Source organism: Arachis ipaensis, chromosome B05 (assembly GCF_000816755.2).
Source record: "Arachis ipaensis cultivar K30076 chromosome B05, Araip1.1, whole genome shotgun sequence".
Lineage (NCBI taxonomy): Eukaryota > Viridiplantae > Streptophyta > Magnoliopsida > Fabales > Fabaceae > Arachis > Arachis ipaensis.
The window spans coordinates 58,418,997-58,442,577 of record NC_029789.2 but is presented as its reverse complement, the minus strand read 5'-3'; the positions used below and the strand labels follow the sequence as shown (position 1 = coordinate 58,442,577).

Below are 23,581 nucleotides of genomic sequence, written 5' to 3'. Positions count from 1 at the left end.
AGGCATGGCAATTGATCAGCAACTTGGCTGAGTCTACAAGGAATCACAGGCAGAAACAAGGCCGGTCAAAGGCTGTTGCAGAGGTATCTTCTAGCAAAGAAACTACTGCTCTGACTCAGAGTATATGTGAAATGACCAACTTACTAAAGCAGATGCAGTTGAGTCAATAACAAGCACAGCAAAGCCAACAGTTAGTCCCACAGAGAGTGTGTGGGATCTGTGCTGATTACAACCACTATACTGATGAATGTCCGCAGCTCTAGCAGGAAGACAACACTGTGGCAGCCACTCATAACTTCTATGACTGCCCCAACCAAGGGTACAATCAAGGTGGCAGTTACAACCATGGATGGCAGGACAGTTCTAACTAAGGTTGGAGAGATAATTCTAACCAGAATTGGAGGGACAATAATAACAGAGGAGGCAGAGACAATCAAGGATATCAGAGGTGGAATAATAACAACTACAGACAGCATAACCAGAACCAGCCTTACAGAGCACCTCACCTGAGGCAGTCCCAAGGACCACAGCATAACCAACAACAAGTTCCGCAGATCACTCAATCTAACTCCTCTCTGAGTGACGAGGCTCTTCAATCCATTGCACTAGGACAAAGGAACATGGAAAGTTCACTTAATGGCCTAGCATCCGCTATACAAGCTCTCATCTCTCAGCTGGCATCACCCAACACTTCAAACACTTGAAGAACTGAAGATTGAGGGTTTAGAGGTTATAGTAAACTCTCGTTGTGAGTATAGTTACTAAACCAAGCAATCAACCTTTCTTACAAACGTTTTGGTTGTCACAAGTAACAAACCCCTTAAAAATTGATAATCGAAGTATTCAAACCTTGGGTCGTCTTCTCAAGGAACTGCAGAGAAGTATGTTCTTATTATTGGTTATGGAGATTGTAAATTTGGGGGTTCAAGGATGAGGAACAAATATGACAGATAATTCAAATCTAATTCCTCCTTTCTATAACTTTGTTCTTCATCTAACCAATCAACAATTATAGAATATAGACATACCAAAAATCATGAGGTCTTTAATTAAGGTTGTAATGGGGCCACGGTAAAGGTAAGGATATATGTATAAGGCTAAGTGAGCTAATAAGTGAATCCTCAATTAGACTAAGATCTCACCTAACATACATACTTAGTAAAACAAAACTACTTTACCTGTTTTCCCATCTTTTCCTACTTTTGATGTTACATGCTCATGTTTCAATTTTTATCTTTATCCCATGTGCATTGCTTTTATTTTGCATTTTGGAAAATTCTTTTGTATCCCCTTTATTCAAATGCTGAAAATTAAAATATTATAATAAATAATTTTTTTTTAATGTACATGGTAATTCAATTATTTTGATTTTACATGAGCATGTTTTCCAAAAATTTTATTTTGATTAATTTTATTTCTTTCAACTTCCTACCCTTTCTTTTTATCATCTATGTTCCCAATAGGTTTCCCCACACTTAAACAATAAACAATTTCTATCTTAAGCTAACCAAGGATTCAACTTGGGATTTTTATTTTGTTTTTCTGCTTAAGGCTAGTAATGTGGTTATTAAAAAAAAGGGGGGATTTAAAGGCTCAAGGGGGCTAACAAAGGTGATGTAAAAGGTAGGCTATTTTTGGGACAAGTGGGTTAAAATCAAATAATGGCCTCAGTCACTCTCTTGGTATGTATCTTTATATTCTATAATCGGACATATAGATTAAAACAAAGTAAAGAACATCAGAATATAAAAGAAGGGCGGAACACACAGGGATAAAAATTATGGTTTGAATGTAACCATACAATTAAGCTCAAAACTCACAAGCTGTATGTTCTCTAGCTCAAAAATCATTTATCAGTTATGTATGTCATGCAGGTTTAGTTAAAAATTCCCATTATTCTCAATGTAAAACTTAAGGTGGCTTTAAAGTTCTAGTGTTTCTCCTTGATAAAATGTTGTTAACTAACTAACATGTAACGCTATATATACAAGGTGTGTGGATTGTTTTAATTCTGTTAAAGTCTCTAGTTTACTTCCTTTCTATATTTTCAATTTAAACTAAGCTATCATATGCTAAAAAGGTAAACTATACTAATTAATCCACAATTTCTATAACTACTAAGTTAGAATTGCAAGCTAAACTAAATAACTAAAATATGAACTAAAAATGCAGAATGCAGGAATAGAGTAAAAATACATAAAAGTAGCAATGTATAAATACTCAGAAAATAAAAATAAAAATAGAGAGAAAAATACAGAAAAATATCCAAAATAAAAGAAAAAGAGTCTGTAGTGGTTCACCAAAATAATACGCCAGAGATGGCGACCTCCCCACACTTAAAATGAAGCATCGTCCCTGATGCTCACTCAAGCAGGGTGTGAAAGGGTGTCATCACTGGAAGGGATGGTAGCTGGAGTCTCTGTGGTGGTGGTCAGAGGAACTGGCTGCTGTAGAGGAGGTGCTGTCTGGATATGGATCTCAGGATCTGCAGCCTCAATCTGATGTGGAACCTCTGTCTGTGGTGTAGCCTGCTCTGTGCCTGCCTGCTCTGTCTCTCCCTGGGGATGGGTCTCAGCCTCAGGATCATCCGCCTCCTCCTCAGATGCCTCGGATGGTGTGTCAGGCTCGGAGGGGATATCGCCAGAGCGTATCATCAGCTTCAGGTGCTCATAGCGTCGCTTGTTGCGACGCTCCATCTGGTCAAGTCGTCGAAACAAGCGGTGCACTAGATGATAAATGGGCTCTGGGGCAGGTGGAGGTGCAGTGGTGGTGGCAGGTGTGGCTGTGGAGGAAGAGGGGCCGGCAGAAGGTGTGGCTGTCTCAGCAGTGGCAGTCAGGAATGGAGGTCTGTAGCCCAAGGCCAGAAAGTTCCTGCTATGCGGGATAATCTTCTTGCATTCTGTAGCAGGTGGCCTCTCATCAGCATCCTCCCATGGCACGTCAACTCGACGGCCCAGCTGTGTAACCAAAGTAGGAAAAATTATAAGTATGCCATGGTTAGAAAGTTAAAAGAAAGTGAAAAACCAGAAAAGAGATTTTAAAAGGTGAGTTTGGTTAGAGTTGAAAAAGAGTGTCAGAAAATTAGAATTAGTGAGTTAGTGAAAAATGGGTTAAGGTAAGTGGCATAAGGATAAGGTTTTTAAGTAACAAGCATTCACAGTTAGAAACTATAGGTAACTCATAACCACATAAGGAAAACAGGTTGATGCTGATTCAAATAGATATAGAGAAAGCAAAAATTGGAATCAAAACATCACAAATGCAGTTTATGAACCAGGAAATCAAAAAGGATAGAGAGCATGCCCTAGCATTCATGAAATGGTTTGGATAAAGCAGAGGAAAACGGAGTTCAAAATGCCAAAACCAAAACATGAATGAAAATATTTTACAGAAATTTGGGCAGCATTCCGGCTAAAATTAGATTGTCCCGGGAAATAAACAGCAATCAAATAGTTCATATGAATTATGAATAAAGCTGCAATTACATATAAAGAATAAGAATCATGAAAAACAGAGTAAAGAGCAGCATGAAATAAGGAATTACAGCATATGAACTAACATCACAGCAGCAGCAGGATTGCGAAAACATAAAGCAATAAACACAAACGGCGCAATTTAACAGACCTAAATCCGCTAACCACATCCTAGGCTACCTAACAACCTAAAATCCACTACAGCATGCATATCTAACTAGCCTAGACATGAACATAAACAGAAAAATATGAACTAACTACGGATGGATAAAAGGGTGACGTTCTGCGAAACCTGGAAGGCCGTAGAATGAGATTGGGCAGAAAGGTGGCTGGCGGTGGTGGTGACGGCATTTGGTGCGGTGGCTGGCAGTGGTGGGGACGGCGGCATGGCTGTTCGGGGTAGGGGAAAAAAGGGGTAATGGGGGATAGGGGGGATAGGGGAAGGGGTGGTGGTGCTGGTGGATGGGGGGGCGCGGCTGGGACGGGCGGCGGCGGTGGGGCGCGATAATAGGGTTTCGCGTGACCTGGGGGGTTATAAATTTGAATCCACGCGGCCGCGTGGGGCACGCAGTCACGTGGCTAGTGCGAAATGGGGGGTGATGCGATCGCGTGGGTCGCGCGATCGCATGGAAGGGATAAAAGGGGGTGGACGCGATCGCCTGAGGCATGCGATCACGTCGTTGGAATTTGTGCTAAATGCACGAATCCCGCGTCATTCCAGCCCAACTCTCTGTCTCCTTTTGGGATTTGTGCAATCCATGCGACGCGATCGCGTCGCTCACGCGGTCGCGTGGGATTGATTATGTGCAAGTGACACGATTGCGTCAGGCACGCGATCGCGTGGGTCATTTTGTGCTAGACGCACAATGGCCGCACGATTCTAGCCCAACTTTCTGGACGTTGGATCCTTACGCCGATTTCCAGGTCACGCGGCTGCGTGGAGGACGCGGTCGCGTGGGAAGTGTATTTCGCCATTGACGTGATCGCATGGATGATGTGGTCGCGTCGCGCACCCTTTTTTTATACATATGCATGAAAAGTGCAGAATGCAATGATTAATATGAGTGAGATGCAAAATTTCAGGTTCAATATAATAAAATAAAATTCAAAAACAAACAAAACTAAATAAAATTAAAATTGCAAAAGGAACGATCATACCATGGTGGATTGTCTCCCACCTAGCACTTTTAGTTAAAGTCCTTAAGTTGGACATTGGAGGGGCTTCCTGTTATGGTGGCTTATGTTTAAATTCATCCAAAAATCTCCACCAATGCTTGGAATGCCAATAGCCTCCGGGGTCCCAAACTAGGCATGTGAATCTTCTGAGCAGCTTCAAACAGATTTTCAGGCTCCCGGGGTGATGAATATCAGAATATTTTCCAGTATCCCAAACTTTGGTTCTAAATCCGCCTTCGTTTTGATCTATATTTTTCCATCCGGGCGGTTTAGAAAGTAGATTCTCACCATAGTGACCAAACATTTTCCGAGATCCATTCGATTGAACGTGATACCAATCCGTGCACTTCGAGTTGAAGCGTGGAACCTTACTGAACCTTGTGCACCAGCTCTGAGTACGAGCTATTTCCCTCTTACTCTTAAAGCCGCAGAGGGCTATAAGCTGGCCATCTGTTTCAAGTAAACCATATTCAAGTCAATAAGTAAAGTTAAAGGTTAAGGATTGTACCCACTTGAAGCTTGTATTAGGCGGTAATGGCCTTGGGGTAGGTGTTTCTGGTGGTTCTGTAAGTTCTACTCCCTTGTGCTCTTCTGTGAATTCCTCCACTTCTTCGCAAGATTCTTCAAATGCATCTGTATCCTGGTCAAAGTCTTCTATGTCTTCCTCATCACTCGAGTCATAGATCGGAGGTTGAGAGAAATCTGCCTCTACATCATCTTCGTATTCATTTGGGGAAGATTCTTCGATCTCAGAGAATTCACTTGCGGATGCAAGTTCATTACTAAGAGAGCTAGACTTGTGACTATCACCATCAAGGGAATTCGTGTCCTGGGTTATTCTGTCTAGTTCTTCATAAATAACTTGCCTCGGGGATTGTGCTCTATCCTCCTTAGCATCAACTGTAACGTCCTTGACGGAGTTCTCCTCAACTCTGGATTCCCATGGAGGTTCAGCGTCTCCTAGATCTTCAACCAACTCTTCTTCTTGTACAATGACAGCTTCTTCTACTTGTTCTAGTACGAATTCATGCTCTGTCTTGCCCACTGGAGTTTCTAGTGTCTCCTTCATGCTACGCTTTTCATTAGATTGTCCACATGGGGCTGTGGTTGGTCCTTGAATGTTCGCGCGTCTAGAAGCTAATTGAATTACTGCTTGCTCTAGTTGTCGAATGGTTGTTTGAAGTTTATTTACTGTTGCCCTGAGGCGAACCTCTGATTCTCAGGGTGATGGATTTGGACATGAAACATAGGAAAGTGGTGGTGCTTGGGGGTGATTGGATTGGAACTGGGGTAGGAAAGGATCATACGGTGGCGAATGGTGAAGAGAAGCTTGTGAGTGTGGTGGTTCGAGGTTATGTTGAGAGGTTGGTCATAGGCACGGGGTGGGGCTTGTTGGTAGTCACAAGGTTGTCCACCATATCTTTCAGCTGGGGATGCAATGTAGAATGGTCGTTGTCCATGATATCTTGGAGGGTGTTGTTGCCTAAAGGGTTGATTAGATCCTCTTGGCTCCATCCATCCCAATAATAAGGCACACGTTAGCAGTTCCCCGGCAACGGCGCCATTTTGAAGAACTGAAGATTGAGGGTTTAGAGGTTATAGTAAACTCTCGGTGTGAGTATAGTTACTAAACCAAGCAATCAAACTTTCTTACAAACGTTTTGGTTGTCACAAGTAATAAACCCCTTAAAAATTGATAACCAAAGTATTCAAACCTCGAGTCGTCTTCTCAAGGAACTGCAGAGAAGTATGTTCTTATTATTGGTTATGGAGATTGTAAATTTGGGGGTTCAAGGATGAGGAACAAATATGACAAATAATTTAAATGGCAATTAAAAATAAATAAATACTGTAAAGCAAACTTTTGGTAAGGTATGAGAAATTAGGGGTCCTATCCTAGCTATCCTTATCAATGGTGATGATGGTTGAATCTTAATTCCACTTTGTTAACCTTTACTAAGATAAAGGAAGGTCAAGGGATTAATTGGTTTGATCTTCGAGTCCTATTTATTTCCTAAGAAAAGATTGAGATTATGGAAGTTCAATTCAATTAACAAAGATAACAATTATCAATCACGTTTGAGTTTGATAACTCCTGAGTTACTGATTTCTTAACCAAGACCAAAAGGAGAAAAATAAATCTACTTGGAATAAAAATGTCTTCAGAGTAAAAGTAACAATAGCATAAATAAGAGAAATGTCTTCTGGATTTGGATTTGGGCCAAAAAGGGCTTCAGAATTCGCTATGAGCGTTTTCTACAATTTCTGGTGCGTAGCCTCTGTCACGCGTCCGCGTAGGTCACGCGGTCGCGTCATTCGGAGCTTTTCGTAGGTCACGCGGTCGCGTCAGTCATGCGGCCGCGTCGCTGTTGATTCGCGCTTGGCATGCGATCGCGTCGTCCTTGCGATCGCGTGGATGCCAGTTTCTTCAAGGACTCCGTTTTGTGCTTTCCTTCCATTTTTGTATGTTTCCTTTCCATCCTTTGAGTCATTCCTGCCTTAGAAGATCTGAAACTACTCAACACACTAATCACGGCATCGAATGGAAATAAAGGTAATTAAAATAATTAATTTTAAAGCATAGGAAACATGTTTTTCACATACATCACATAATAAGGAAGGAGAAGTAAAATCATGCAATTAATATGAATAAGTGGGTGAAGGATTGAATAAATCACTCAAATTAAGCACAAAATATATCATAAAATATGGGTTTATCAACACTCAACATGCAAGCTCCAGTGGAATTCCTTCTCAACCATTGCCCAATCCAAAGGGTGGAATCAATGCCATCACCCTAAGGTCCGGAACCACACTGCAAGAGAGGAATCAGGAGGAGCCAATCCCATCAGAACACGCCTCAGCTGAAGAGGTGGTAGAAGTAGAGGATGCTGAAGAGGAAGAGGCGATAGAAGATATGGGTTAAGAAGTAGAGGCTCAACTACAGAAAGAAGCACCCAAGGAGGCAGACCCTGCAGAAAACGCCCCCTATTCCATTTCCACAAATTGCAAGGAAGTCCAGGAAGCAGATGGAACTTGATCCCAAAATGGTAGAGATATTCAAAAAGGTTGAGGTAACTGTTCCCCTTTTTGATGTTATTCAGCAGATACCTAAATACGCAAAGTTTCTAAAAGATTTATGTATACATAAAGACAAAATTAATGAATTAGAAACTATTCCTTTAGATAGTTCTATATCTGCTTTAATGGGAGGTATACCTGAAAAGTGTAGTGATCCAGGTCCATGTATGGTTAATTGTACTATTGGTGGTGTGATATTTTCTGACTGCATGTGTGATCTAGGAGCATGCGTTAGTATAATGCCTTTGTCCATATATGATACTTTGAGGCTCCCTCCCTTAAAAAGGTCTGCAGCTCGTTTGTGTTAGCAGATAAAAGCATTATTACAGTGGTTGGAGTTGCTGAAGATGTATTAATCAGAATTAAGGGGCTCACATTTCCCATTGACTTCTATATTATGGAAATGCCCCCTAATGACTCAGGAAGGCCATCATCAATCCTGCTTGGAAGACCATTCCTGAAGACTTCAAAATTCAAGATGGACGCATTTTCTGGAACTTATTCTTTTGAAATAGATGGCAGAATAGTGAAATTCAGTTTAAATGGAGCTATGGAGCACCCTCTGGATGATTATTCTATCTCCCAGTGTGACATCATAGATGAAACCGTGGCTGAAGTTCACCAGGAGGAGTTAGAAGAGAAGTACACAGAACAAGGTCCTAGTGTGGGGACACTCTTGGAGGACAATGAGAGCACTTTGCCATTATCACCAGCCCCAGATAATCCAGAGCCTGACCATGAGCAGAAATTGGAATTAAAGCCCCTCCCTCCACACCTCAAGTATGCTTAACTTGAGAAAAAACAAAAGTTTTCAGTTATTATTGCAAGGAAACTCACTTCCCAACAAGAAGAACAGCTACTCAGTGTGCTAAGAAAACACAAAAGAGCAATTGGATGGAGCTTGGCAGACATAAAAGGCATCAACCCTCAAGTTTGTGAGCACAGAATATTTTTAGAAGAGGGAGCTAGGCCTGTTCGTCAACCCCAGAGAAGACTAAATCCCACTATCTTGGAGGTTGTCAAAAAGGAAGTGACCAGACTACTTGAGGCGGATATCATCTACCCCATCTCAGACAGTGAATGGGTAAGCCCAATACAAGTGGTGCCCAAGAAGTCTGGAGTCACTACAGTGAAGAATGAGCATGGAGAGCTCATAGCAACGAGAGTACAGAACGCCTGGAGAGTTTGCATTGATTACAGGCGTCTCAACCAAGCCACTTGTAAGGATCACTACCCCCTTCCATTCATTGACCAAATGCTGGATCGCCTGTCAGGTAAATCACATTATTGCTTTTTAGATGGTTACACAGACTATTTCCAGATTCATATAGCTCCTGAAGATTAGGAAAAGACTACTTTTACATGTCCTTTTGGGACTTATGCTTATAAGAGAATGCCCTTTGGCTTGTGCAATGCACCAGCTACTTTCCAAAGGTGCATGATGAGTCTTTTCTCTGACCTTATTGAGGACTGTATGGAGGTTTTTATGGATGATTTTAGCGTTTATGGTGATTCCTTTAGCCTTTGCTTAGATAGTTTATCTAGATTATTAGATAGATGTGTCAATACAAACCTTGTATTGAATTTTGAAAAATGTCACTTTATGGTAAAACAATGGATTGTACTAGGACATGTTGTATCCAATATTGGCATTTCTGTAGATCCAGCAAAGGTGGATGTTATTTCTAGTTTACCTTACCCCTCCTCTGTGAGGGAAGTCCGTTCATTCCTTGGCCATGTAGGTTTTTACCGGAGATTCATTAAGGACTTCAGTAAGGTAGCACTTCCCTTATCCAGATTACTGCAGAAAGATATCGAGTTCGAGTTCAGTGAGGATTGCAAATAAGTGTTTGATAAGCTAAAGACTGCCCTGACTCAAGCTCTAATTGTGAGAGGACCTGACTGGAGACAGCCATTCGAAATCATGTGCGATGCTTCCAACCATGCAGTAGGAGCAGCGGTGGCTCAGCGTGAAGGTAAGGATCCTTTTGTCATTGCTTATGCGTCTAAGACTTTAGACACAGCTCAGTCTAATTACACTACTACTGAAAAAGAGCTTCTTGCTATTGTTTTTGCTCTGGATAAATTCCGAACCTATTTACTTGGTACTAAAGTAGTAGTGTACTCAAACCATGCAGCTCTAAAGTATTTATTAGCTAAAAAAGGAATCCAAACCGAGGCTTATACATTGGATACTGCTACTACAAGAATTTGATTTAGAAATAAAGGATAGGAGTGGTAACCAGAATTTAGTGGTAGACCACTTGAGTCGCCTTGAGCACATCAGGGATGACTCCACTCCTATAGTTGATAATTTCCCATTTGATAACCTGCAAGCAGTATCTGAAGTAGTCCCTTGGTATGCGCCTGTAGCTAATTATCTAGTTAGCCGCACTTTTCCTCCAAACTTTACTAAGCATCAAAGAGACAAGCTGAAAAGCGAGTCCAAATATTATATATGGGATGACCCATATTTATGGAGATGTGGCACTGATCAGGTAATTAGAAGGTGTGTGCCTCAATCAGAATTCCAGTCCATTTTAGAGGCCTGCCACTCATCTGAGAGTGGAGGATATTTTGGCCCTCAAAGAACAGCTAGAAAAATCTAGGACTGTGGATTCTGGTGGCCTACTCTTTTTAAAGACGCTGCTGAATTTTTTAAATCTTGTTCCCCATGCCAAAGGTTTAGTAATATATCCAAGAGGGATGAGATGCCTCAACAGACTATGATTTTCTGTGAAATTTTTTATTTTTGGGGCATCGACTTCATGGGTCCATTTCCAAATTCTAATGGTTATTTTTATATATTGTTAGCTGTAGATTACGTTTCTAAATGGGTGGAAGCAATTCCCACCTGCACTGATGATGCTAACACTGTTGTTTCCTTTGTGAGAAATCACATTATTTGTCGCTTTGGATCACCACGAGCAATCATGAGTGATCAAGGCACCCATTTCTGTAACAGGAGACTAACAGGATTATTAAAGAAGCATGGGATAGTTCATAAAGTGGCAACAGCCTACCACCCTCAGACTAATGGGCAAGCCGAGGTGTCAAACAGAGAGATCAAGTGTATATTGCAGAAGATAGTCAAACCTCATAGAAGAGACTGGAGCACCAGGCTACAAGATGCACTCTGGGCATACAGAACTGCATACAAGACACCCATTGAAATGAGCCCCTTTCGCTTAGTTTATGGAAAAGCCTGTCACCTCCCAGTTGAGGTAGAGCACAAAGCCTTTTGGGCAGTAAAGGAGTGCAACATGGGATTTGAGAAAGCCGGAGCTGAAAGGAAGTTGCAACTGCAAGAATTAGAAAGCCTTCGCCTAGAAGCTTATGAAAACTCAAGGCTATACAAGGAAAAGATGAAGGTTGTACATGATAAGCACATCAAGAGGAGAGAGTTCCAACCTGGGGATTTAGTCCTCCTTTACAACTCTAGACTGAGGCTCATGCCAGGCAAGTTGAGATCAAAATGGGAAGGTCCATATAGAGTGGAGAAGGTTGAGCCATACGGAGTTTTCCACCTGAGTCATCCTTCAAGATCTGAATTCATCAAAGTTAATGGACATCGTTTGAAGCTATATCATGGTGAGAAGGTGACAAAAAACAAGGAGTTAGAAATCTTCCTCTTGGAAGATCCACTCACAGCAGAAGACTGAGCTAGTGGAGCGTCCAACTTACGGACGTTAAAGCAAAGTGCTAGGTGGGAGACAACCCACCATGGTATGATTGTTCCTTTCTTTATTCTTAGTTTTCTTTTTCAATAACTCTTCTCCTTATTAGCACATTTAGTTTGCATCTGTATTTGCTTATTTTTATTTTTATTTTACTAAAAAAAAAAAGAGAGGGAGAGCACGCGACGCGACAGCGTCGCCGACGCGTCCGCGTCACAGGTGGCTCAGAAAGAATAAGAAATCGAACAGAAAGTCACGCGGGAGTGTGGCTGGAGGCGTGCCTTTGGCACAGATCACCCCACGCGACAGCGTCGCTGACGCGTCCGCGTGACATGGGAAACATGCCTCCCACGCGTCCGCGTCACTCACGCGGACGCGTGACCTGAAAATTGACGTCAGAAAGGGTGCACGACCGAAAGTTGTGCTAGAGTGGTGCTGGACTGGTGCTGAATGCACAAGCCTTACCACGCGGACACATGGCTCACGTGTTCGCGTCATATCCCTATATTGGCCACTCACGCGATCGCGTCGACCACGTGACCGCGTCACCCTGGAATTTGGCAATAATTAGTTTTGAACAGAGAGTTGTGCGAGCGTGAGGCTGCCCTCGCGCCAGTAGCACAAAATGTGTCACGCGTCTGCGTGACCGATGCGACCGCGTCGATTCATTTAAGCGCCATATGCGCGAATGCGTACCCCACGCGTCCGCGTCGCTTGCGCCGCACAGCTTATCCTAATTTGCCAAATATCTTATCTTTCTCTTCCCCAAATCCTACTTTTTCTTTTCCCTCCTCATTATTTTCTTCCCCTTTCTTCCTCCTTCCTTTTTTCTCACTTTTTCCTTTCTCTCTCTCACCACCATTATCAAGGTTTTTCTTTTCTTCTTCCCTCCTTACTTTTCTATTCTTCTTCTTAATTTATGTTTTCTTCTTCTTTTCTTTTTCTTTTTACTTGCATTATCCATGTTTTCCTTTTCTTTCTTTTTCTTTTAATTACTGTTGGAAATTTATTAGGGTCATTATTATTCCTTATGGTTTGCTTGTGGATTGTTAACGACTTGTTTGGCAATTATATATTAATTTTTCAGGGTTGCTTGCATGTTCAATTTATTATTTCATTAGCTTTTTATCATGCATGCTATGTGTTTGTGAAAACGCCCGTATGGCATTGTGCACTATTTTTGGATTTTTTTTAATCTGCCACTCTATATGCCTGTTTTTCACAAAACCCTTTTTTTATATTTTATTATTTAAATATAATTGTCATTACAAACAAATTATCAGTTTGAAAGGCTTGGTAATCTAACTTGGACATTGAATGCTTGATCTATGCTACTCATGCCTTTGCCTGCATGCCAATAAACACCTAGCATTTAATTGTCCCCATATGCACTTGCTATATTTCCATTGATAATTTTCCACATGTAGTCATGACCATGTGTTACCATCATTCATCTTTTAATGTGCATTGATTACCATTTTTTCCGCCCTCTTCCTTGCTCCAACCCTTGACATTTTAACATACTTTTCCTTTCTTTCTTTCAGGATGGCCACTAAGAAAGGCAAGGAGAAAGCTGCTCCCAAATCAATAGCAAGGAGAGGAACAAAACGAGCATTAGTGGCAGAGCCATCTTCAACTGCAGTTAAACCCTCAACAAAAAGAATTAAGAGGATTATAAAGGTTGATGATAAAGAGAAAGCCTTCCCAGCAAAGGACACTGCGCGATTTACCAATCGCTACTGTGAGCAGATGTTCCCTATCCTGGCAGAAAGGAGTTACAACAACGAATACCTTCTTATCCTCCCAAACCATATTGCTGAATTTGTTGAGCCGCAAATTGCACAAAGACAATGGGGTTTCCTACAGAGACAGCCATGGCAAGTTAATCTTTCCTGGGTAGTCGAGTTCTACTCCAATTTTCACCTGCCAACCCTGCAATCTGTCTATGTCCGTCAAAAGTAAATCCCCATTACAGAAGAGGCCATTCAACGAACTTTAGATCTTCCCCCTACTCCAGAAGGATTGGACGCATTTCAAGAAGCCGCACTCAAGCGCCAGATGTACCAATTTGACTGGGACGCTGTTCTCAGACTTATCGCACTACCTGACAGCAGATGGATCTACGGATACCATCATTCCCATCCTAAGGGAATATCGGCTTCCGCACTTACCTTGGAGGCTCAAGTATGGGCACAGATTATGTTCCATTACGTCTTTCTGAGCACTCACGAGTCCTCCACTGCAGACATGGCCGTTCTACTATGGTGCATCCTTACAGACCAGCCTCTGAACCTACCAAGACACATCCGGAGTGCTATGGGACATGTACAAATTGTGGGCAACTTACCTTTTCCTGCCTTGGTTTAAGATCTTGTCTCAGCAGCCGGAGTCTCCTACAGAGCTGGGGACACCAAAGCCATGCTTCCACGGGATGATCAGTATGTCCCTAACGGAAAATATATCAGACCTCCAGCAGCCACTACAAGCCAGCCTACTGAACCGGCTGAAGACATTCCTCTATCAACACCACAAGCACCTACAACCAATCAACTGCTCCATCAGATACTCGAGAGGTTGGATCGGCAGGAACACAAAGCAAAGCTGAGAGAGCGCCATAACAAGCGTCGATTCACGTACCTCAAGGAGCTACTTAAAGGAAAATACAGAGACTCAGACACCCCAAACTCTACTTTGTTTACCAGCACAGGGAGCCATGACGGTCCCGACTGTGGAGATACTGCTACCAGCCCACCTTTATTCCTGACAGATGGCACCGAGGACGGTGCAAAGCCTTGAGTGTGGGGAGGTCGGTTAGTACCTGACTTCCGGAGGTAAATTCTCTTCCCTAACACCAATAAAATAGGATATTTAGTTAGTTTTTCTTTTGTAGAATAGGATAAATTGCATAGTAATAGATTAGTTGCATGCATGTTCTACTTGATTGAAAAGACAGTAAGTTTCTTCTAAGACCCTATTTTTAGAACAAAATTTCACTAATTTTAATTAAAACTTTTGTGTTAAATTTGCTTGAAGTTATATTTGGAACATGGTTTTGAGCTAAAGAACACACAACATGTGAGATTTGAGCCTTTATACATGGTTACATTATTTAACCATAATTATTTTGTTCTTGTGTGTTTACTTATCTAAGATTGTAATTTATATTTTGTTTCATCCTATATGTCCAATGTTTAATATATTTATATGCTTGCATATGATTGAGGCCATTATTTGTTTAGCACACTTATCCCGAATAAGCCTACCATTTCAATTATCTTTGTTAGCCACTTTGAGCTTTTAAATCCCATTTGTTCTTTATTTTACCACATTACTAGCCTTAAGCGAAAAAACAATTATATATCCCAATTGAATCTTTGGTTAGCTTAAGATAGAATTATGTGTTAATTAAGTATGAGAAAATTGTGGGAACAAAAGACAATAAGAGAATGTGTCATGATGATATAATGGGAATTTGGATACCTACTCATGTGAAACTATAAAAAATTAAAAATCTATGTGGATTGATAAACTACGTTTATATTTATATTCGAAAAAAAATATTTAATAATTAAATAAGGGGACAAAATTACCCCAATGTTAAGTTAAGAATTCAAAGATCAATGCATGTATGATAAAATTAAAATAAAAGTTGATACATGAGTAAGGAATGTGAAAGGGAAATTTTGGGTAGCTAGTGATACATGAGTATGGAATGTGAAAGAAAAAATTTTGGGTAGCTAGGTGTGAAATTTAAGTTATAAAGAAAATATATGTGTGTTAGGTGAAAGCTTGGGTTAATTAAAGATTCAATTTATAAGCTTACTTACCCATATATGTACCCTTACCCATACCTTGGCCCCATTACAACCTTAAAAAGACCTCATGATGTTTGCATTGGTATATTAATTGTTGTTGATTGGTTAGGTGAAGAACAAAAATTAGAAAGCATGATTAGAGAAGGATAGAGTGATTACCCTATAGACTAGAGAGATTAGAGCATACATACATCATCAGTGAGGGTTCAATGCTTGAGTTCTATGTTCCCTGCTTTCATGAGCTACCTTCTTGCATTTTTATCTGTTTTTACTGAATAAGAATTGAATTAGTGGAATTTGATTTGTGATTGTCTTGAAGAGCTTATTTACTTTTGACCAAGTGGACAAGAATCATATAGTTGCATTCACATATATAGGTTGCATTGCATTACATTGCATGAGTTTTACATGTTCCTACTCATTTATTTTATCTCCTTCAACTAAGCATGAGGACATGCTAATGACTAAGTGTGGAGAGGTTGATAAACCACTATTTTATGGTTTATATTGTGCTTAATTGTGCGGTTTTATCAAATCTTTACCCACTTATTCATATGATTAGCATGCATTTATAATTCCTCCCTAAAAATTACTCCATGGTTGAAAACTTGCTTCCTAGAGACTTTTAATTATGTATTTTAATTCTCCTTTATTCCATTCGATGCCGTAATCTGTGTTAAGTGTTTCAGGCTTTATAGGGGCATGAATGACTTGGAGATTGGAAAGGAGGCTTGCAAAAATGGAAGGAACACAAGAAATTGAAGAGATGACCAGCGAGAAGTGACGTGGACACATGGCTCACACGACCGCGCGAATTAGAGGAAATTGTAGTGACGCGCTCGCGTGCCTAACGCGAACGCATGGATTGGAAACTGCACAAGTGACGTGAATGCGTGGACGACGCGCATGCGTGGCAAAGCAAAACGCTAGATGACGCGAACGCCTGGATGATGCAATCGCGTGACATGCGCGATCTGCAGAATTTGCAGAATTCGCTGGGGGCGATTTTGGGCCCTGTTTTGACCCAGTTTTCGGCCCAGAAAAGCATATTAGAGCCGGGGAACATGCAGAGACCAAGGAGAACATTCATTCCGTATAGTTTTAATTTTAGATCTGAATTTACTCATCCTCTAGGTTTTCTCTCTACACATTCATAGTTCTTAGGAATTTGTTTTTATTGCTTTTTGGATTGGGATATTGAGAAGAGTTATTACCTCCGTCAAGACTTCGTCATTCTAGTTTGTTTCCTTACTTGTCACTTACTCTTTCATGTCCTTTATTTACTCAGAGTTACTCTTGGATTATTTCTAGAATTTATTTATACAAGAACTATTTTTATTTTTAATTGATCCTTTTGATTATTATTTATCATGTCTTTCAGTATTTCTCTTCCTTATTTTGTGAAATTTACATTCATAATGAGCGAGTAGTTCCATAACTTGATTAGGAGATGATTGAAAGGAGAACCTTGAGTTGGATTACTTAAGAGAAAAATTGTAATTGGGTTTATTGTTGGATTGCCCTCTAGTCACTAACACTAGTCCTTCCCAAGGGAGAGGATTAGGACTTGTGAATAGAATTTGCCTTCCAACTTGCTTGACTTTCCTCTACCTAGTAAAGGATAACTAAGCAGAACAACCTTCAATTATCATTTTAATCTTGGGAGAACTCCATCAAGGATAGGCCTTCCAACTAATCTACTCCCAATCAAGATTTTTATTTAAATTACATAATTTTTCAGATTTATTTCCCCGTTTATCAACTCAAACCATTTTAGAAAACATCCGATTAATAAAATAGCACACCTTTCTGCAACTCGTTGGGAGATGACCTGGAATTCATACTCCTAGTATTTTAATTTTAATTTTGTGACAACCCCTTCTAAATTGATAAGTGGATTTTCGGCTGGTTAAGGACTGTACTTGCAACGTATCTCTTATAATAAATTCTTAACTCGCTAATTTCCACCACCTCACTGCCTTTTCGCACTGGGCACGCGGCCGCGTCGTTCACGCGTTCGCGTCGCTGCCATTTTCTTCAAAACTCCATTTTTGTGCTTTCCTTCTATTTTTGTATGTTTCCTTTCTGTCTTCTAAGCCATTCCTGCCTTAGGAGATCTGAAAATACTTAACACACAAATCACGGCATCGAATGGTAATAAAGGGTAATCAAAATTAATATTTTTAAAGCATAGGAAACATGTTTTTCACATATATCACATAATAAGGAAGGGAAAGTAAAACCATGCAATTTACATGAATAAGTGGATGAAGGATTGAATAAATCACTTAAATTGAGCACAAAATACATCATAAAATATGAGTTTATCAATGTATTTTCCCTTCTTTGTTTTATTTTGAATGGGAGGAGCCCCTAAAAAGGAAAAAGAAAGTTCTCAAAGCTTCAGCTAAATCATGCTTGTAGAAAGGCCTTCATATATTGATTTGAACAGTGCTTCCTGTTCGTCCCTTTACTGCAAATAAAGCTTGTTTCAGTACCAGTTCTTTTGAAAACCCTCTTCTAAATTAATTTTCTATACAAATATACCCAAAGTAACTTTTAACAAAATGGAGCTAGATACTGTTAACTTTTGTATTGGTTACTTCCCTATAAGTTGATTCACTGTAGAAAATGGTGAAATATTGCATAAATAAGACTCAAAAGACTTGGCCTGAACAAAAGCACTGCAACTGATGTGTTTGGTTGCTTCACTTGTCTAAGAACTCAACATATTCATTTCCCTTTCTTTGCTCCAGTTATTTGGAATTTTGGATCTTGCTCCATAGGCTAAGGTCTATCCTGTTAACTGAACTCCATGCTCTGACTAGTCAAACATCACTTTCTCGTAAATCCATGCTATGCATAATCTATATGAAAGAAAATTGGAATCAACATACAATGAACATTTGATTTTAGAACTTCAATTCTAATGAAATTTGTTTCAATTTAAAAATGAAATTTGTTTCCAATTGTAAAAGAGATAACATGAGTGACAAGGTATAATAAAACATGTAGCCAAACAATTGTTCGCTTTTATTCATTCTTTCCAGTATCAAATCAAACTGTAAAAGGGTAATCTACTCAATTCGGGCGCCAATGAAATTTAGCTGATGGTGTTAAACATCATCGACAAACAAATTTACATCTCGTACATCCCTACCACAGAACAATCAGTAGATCTTCATGTTCTAACCAAAGGATTATTACCCAAGAAGAACTTTGATAGCATAAAAAGCAAGCTATTAGTGAAGGATATCTTAAAGCCAGCTTGAGGGAGAGTGCTGATTGGATATCAAGAAGGGCATCAAATCTAATTAGATTCCCTAATTTCTTTCATGAACCTTTTCTCTAAATACAAATAGGATTACTTGTTATATTCTTTCCGTGTTAGTTTAGCTAAATTTTAAGAAGTTCTATGATTAGAAATATTTCCTTTATTTTAGGCTAATATTTCCTGTTTTTTAGTTGTTCGTATTTCTATAATCCTTCTATAGAGAGGATGATTTTTTGTAATTTGACATAACACAATATCCAAACACCTCAAGTATAATAATAAATAAATAAATATAAGAGTATATACCCATTTTGGTCCTCAAAGAATTTCAAACTGGACACTTAGTCCCCAACTAAAATTAATTAATCAATTGATCCCTAACAATTAACTCCGTCAGTCACTTAGGTCCTTTACTCCGTTAATTCTAACGGAGGACAAAATAGTCCCTAACAACTCTAACAGGGGAAAAAATGGTCCCTGATCTCCTCTGTTCGAAAAATGACACTGTTCTCTCCTAATTTCCATCATATCTCGCATAAGACTAATAGTCTAACACTGTAACTTCAAACTACACAATGCACACTCTATAAATTTAATGTTTACAAGAAAAAAAATTCTCAACTTGTTCTCAACCAATTCATACTTAGGAAACTAATGCCTATGTCTCTCAACTAGTTGTGGTCTTCGATGGATCCCATGAATCTAGACAGCAAGTCTGATTTGTTAAGACTCGTTGTCGTCGTTGCCTCTCCTCCTTGCCCTAACATCTCCATGACTTCATTGTCTACCACTCCGATTGCTTCCTTTAGCTTCTTCTCCGAACCAATGTTCAGTAATCGCTTCATTTTTCATATGAGCGGCAATGGCGACATTACTCGTTGTAATAGCTTGGATGCGAGGTCGAAGCTATCTGCCAACTTGGACTCCAGGAAATAAGGAATGAAGCATTCAGTGCCTATTTCAAATGAGAATTCGCATATGATGTCGAAGGAGAATTTTCTCATGATAATGTCCAACAATTTATATTGCTTGTCGAAGAGTGGAGAAAGGCGTGCGCTTAGAGTAGTTGTAGAACTTGGTCTTGAGGATGTCGTGGACGTTGTCGGGGTTGGAGGTGATGTTATCAAAGACGTGGAAGTGGATGCTTTTGGTGGGTGAAGTGCAGAGGAGGTGGATGTACCAGTCACAAAGATTTAGGAAGTGTGTGGTCCATAACATGTTGAGGTAGGTGCGACATGTGTGACAATTACACCATGGCTTAATCTTGGAGCTAAAGAGGAGGAAGAAAAAGATGGAAAAGAAGACTGTGAAGGTAAAGAAGGAGAGTATGAATGTTAGGGTTATGCGAGATATGATAAAAATTGGGGAAGAACAGTGTTGTTTTCGAATAGTGGTCAGGGATCATTTTGTCCATTGTTAGAGTTTTTATGGACCATTTTGTCTTCCGTTAGAGTTGACGGAGCCAAGGACCTAAGTGACTAACGGAATTAATTTTTAGGAACCAATTGAGTAATTAATTTTAGTTGGGGACTAAAATGTCTGGTTTGAAATTCTTTGAGGACCAAAATGAATATATACTCTAAATATAATAAATAATATATAATAAAGCATCATCGTTTCATAACCAATGGCAATGATAAAATTAGCAGGAACAACAAAGCCTTATCCAACTAGGTAGGGTTGACTACATACACCAGGGTTGGCTACATACACCAAATATCATTGAGATTGTTTACATGTACATTTCTTTTGACTAGAAAGACAAGTTGTCTACAACCCATAAATGTAACTAAAGGAACATTAAGATCACACCTAAATAGTGCAAAATTTTCCATTGGTAATAGCTCCGCAAGCAAGCACAGCCACACTCTAGCTACTGGAAATTCTTTTTCCCAGAGTACTTAACTATCTGCAGAATATCTGGTCACCAATATTGTTATGCTGTTGAGACCAAACATAGAATCGCATGTAGTTCGTATTGGATATGAGAAGAAGGAACCCGTAATTAATTAGAAAGAATTATGATTTGTGTGAGAAAAATAAGCATTGAGATTGGAAAGTAAGTTGGTCCATGTTTCTTGGTCCAAATAAATAATAAATAATAAATAATAAAAAATAAAAGAGAACGGTGACCAATTTCCAATCATTCTACAACTTTCACACTAAGATCAATTAATTTGAAGCCCATTATCGCAATGTACATCCTCAACCCATTTTATGCAAGTCAAGCTCTGGCATGAGCATAGGATATGTGGGGCTTTCCATTTACAAGAATATCATACGTTGTGTCATCAGGCACAAGACCTTTATCAAGCATCTCATCATGTAGTCGATAGGCCTCTTGCGGATTCCCCTCCCTAAAATATCCAGCAATTAAAGTGTTATAAATAAGAACAGTAGGAGTTATATTATTCCCATCCATTTCCGTTAGGATCTTGCTACCTTTCTCTAGTTGTCCTTGGTTACAAAGTCCACTTACCAGAACATTATACATGAAAGTATCAGGTATGATACCCTTGGAAAGCATCTCTGAGTAAAGATCTGAAGCAAAATTCAATTTACCCTCCTTTAAAAGCCCATTGATCAACGTTGTATATGTTTGCAAATCACATGGGACATTGTTTTCTACCATTTTCTTGTGAAAGCTAAGTGCAGCTTCCATATTATTCACATTTACAAAGCCACTAATCATGCTGTTGTACACGACTGAGTTTGGAACCAAACCAACCTCCAGAAGTTCAGAGAAGAATTTGCATGCACCTTCCATGTCGTGTACTTTGCAGAAACCATCGATGAGAGCACTATATGCAGTAATATCCAACTCTAATCCCATGATTTTCATGTCATTATACATTCTCAAAGCAACATCAATCTTCCTGCTTCTGCAAAGTCCATTAATCAAACTAGTACAAGTGATAACATTTGGTGAAATTCCACTTTCACACATCTCCCTGTAAGTAGACTGTGCTAAATCAATTGCTCCTTGCTTGACAAATCCGTCAATGATGCTATTATATGTCACAGAGGAAGGAATAAAGCCCTGGTTCAGAAAATTGTTCAACATATCCTTGGTCTCCGACACCCGGCCAACTTTGCACAAGCCGCTTATAACAACATTAAATGTGAAGTCTGAAGGTGCAATATTTGCAGCCACCATTTGATCAAACATACCAAAGGCATGGTTAGCATCACCTTTTTTGAAAAAACCATCTATCAAAAGTGTGTATGTAAAAGCATTCGGTTTTAAACCGCTGTTAAGTATATCATTCTTCACACTACAGGCATCATCCATGCAGCCCCTTTTACAGTGACAAAGTATCATGTTGTTGTAAGAAATTAGTGAAGGTGTAATTCCCGTACTTATCATCTTGTCCCACAAATGACGGGCCTCATTAACCATTCCCTGCTCACCAAGCCAGCATAAAAGGATGTTATATGTAACAACAGTAGCAACACCAAGTTCAATAGCCTCATCAAGCACCATATACGCACTTTCTAGAAAACGCTGTTTCCGAAATCCCTTTAACAGAGAATTTACAATATAAACATTTGGTTGAATGGCCATGAGTTTCATTTGGGAGTAAAGTTCAAATGCCTTCTCCACATTCCCAGTCTTAGAGCACCAATCTATCAAAACCGAGAAAGTAACCATATCAGGAGTAACACCAACCTTAACAACCTCCTCAAACAATTGTAATGCACTATCAACATTCCCTTGCTCACAATGTCCTTTAATTAAATTTGTTACAACAATTATATTCAATGGAACACCACTACTCACCATCTCATCCTTAAGCCTCAATGCATCTACAAGATTTCCCTGTTTAGCACAAGCAGCAATCACAGAATTATATGTACCCTCAGATGGCACCCAACCCAACTTTTTCATCTCCTTCAACAGCTCACATGCTGAATTCGAGTTCGGCCTCCTACAAGCAGCCTGAATAACAATGCTGTAAGCAGCTGCATCAAGTTCTAACCCTCTACCCTTTGCCCGACTGAAATACATCTCAGCTTCCTCAATATTCCCTTCTTTCAAACATGCACGCATTAGGACATGCAGAGTAAAGCAATCACCATACATTTTTCTTTGAACCATTTCATCATACAGGCTATATGCATCACTAATCATGTTCCTCCTGACTAATGCAGTTAAAAGGATGTTCATAAATGAAACCCAAGGAACCACATCATGTTTTAATATCAATCTAAAACACTCGACAGCATCTGTGATCTTATTAGCTCTAACATAAGCATTCAAAAGATAATTGAAAACCCGCGAATCAGATTCAAAATTGTACCTTACTGCACATGCTACCAACTCTTCCACAAGTACCCTAACAGTAGGACTAGAATCTGCAAAAACATAGTTGTTTAGCAAATTCCGTAGAACCCCATAAGTATCAGGGCTCGAAGCCAGAATATGCACCAACAAACACAAAACATCAACGGTTTTCACAAACCCTCGTCTTCTCTCCACTCCTTTGAAAAACTTCAGAGCCGATTTGGGGTCAGGCTTATGGCTCAAAAGGGTGTCCAAGACACCCTCTTTCGAAATAACCTCGAGGTGTGATTGAGCTTCAGCTGAAATTTTCATGGGAAAATCATCGATTTTCTTGGAGAAGTGGCTGCTAGGGCCATTTGCGGGATCCTGTGATTGAGAGTGTGGAAGGGGATCGGATGGAAGGAGTGTTTTTGTGCAGAGATGGTTAAATTGTGAGAGAAATCGAAGATTCTTTAGAGGGATCAATGAAAGGTTGTTGGAAAACATGGTTTGCATTGGTGGAAGAGAGAGAAGGAACGAAACTGAAATAGTTTGGTCCCTCTTCTGTTAGGGGAAATGTTTGACACTCTCGTGGCTGCTCACAAAGCATACAACTCCATACTCCAATTTATGTCTTCAGGAACTCTGAGGAAACAAAATGAAAATGCAAACTTCACTGAACTGTTAAGTTTTATATATTTCTAATTGCCTTCTCAGCATGATAAATATATCACAATAGATATTTTATATTTGACAGCTCGAAATGACAACAGTCCATAGTTTGACAAATCTAAGTAAGATTCAAAAGGAAGCCAATTTTC

General features: G+C 39.7%; 1 protein-coding gene across 2 annotated transcripts in view; it reads right to left on the bottom strand.

The window, feature by feature from the left end:
- LOC107643652 (pentatricopeptide repeat-containing protein At3g54980, mitochondrial) overlaps positions 20,177-23,581 on the bottom strand; it is a 5,184-nt gene continuing 1,779 nt past the window's right edge. For both annotated transcript variants that reach the window (XM_016347357.2, XM_016347358.2), the window contains exon 3: positions 20,177-23,405. In XM_016347357.2, the coding sequence (XP_016202843.1) occupies positions 20,721-23,276 (2,556 nt within the window). In that variant the 5' untranslated portion in view covers positions 23,277-23,405 and the 3' untranslated portion in view covers positions 20,177-20,720. The remainder of the gene's footprint in view (positions 23,406-23,581) is intronic.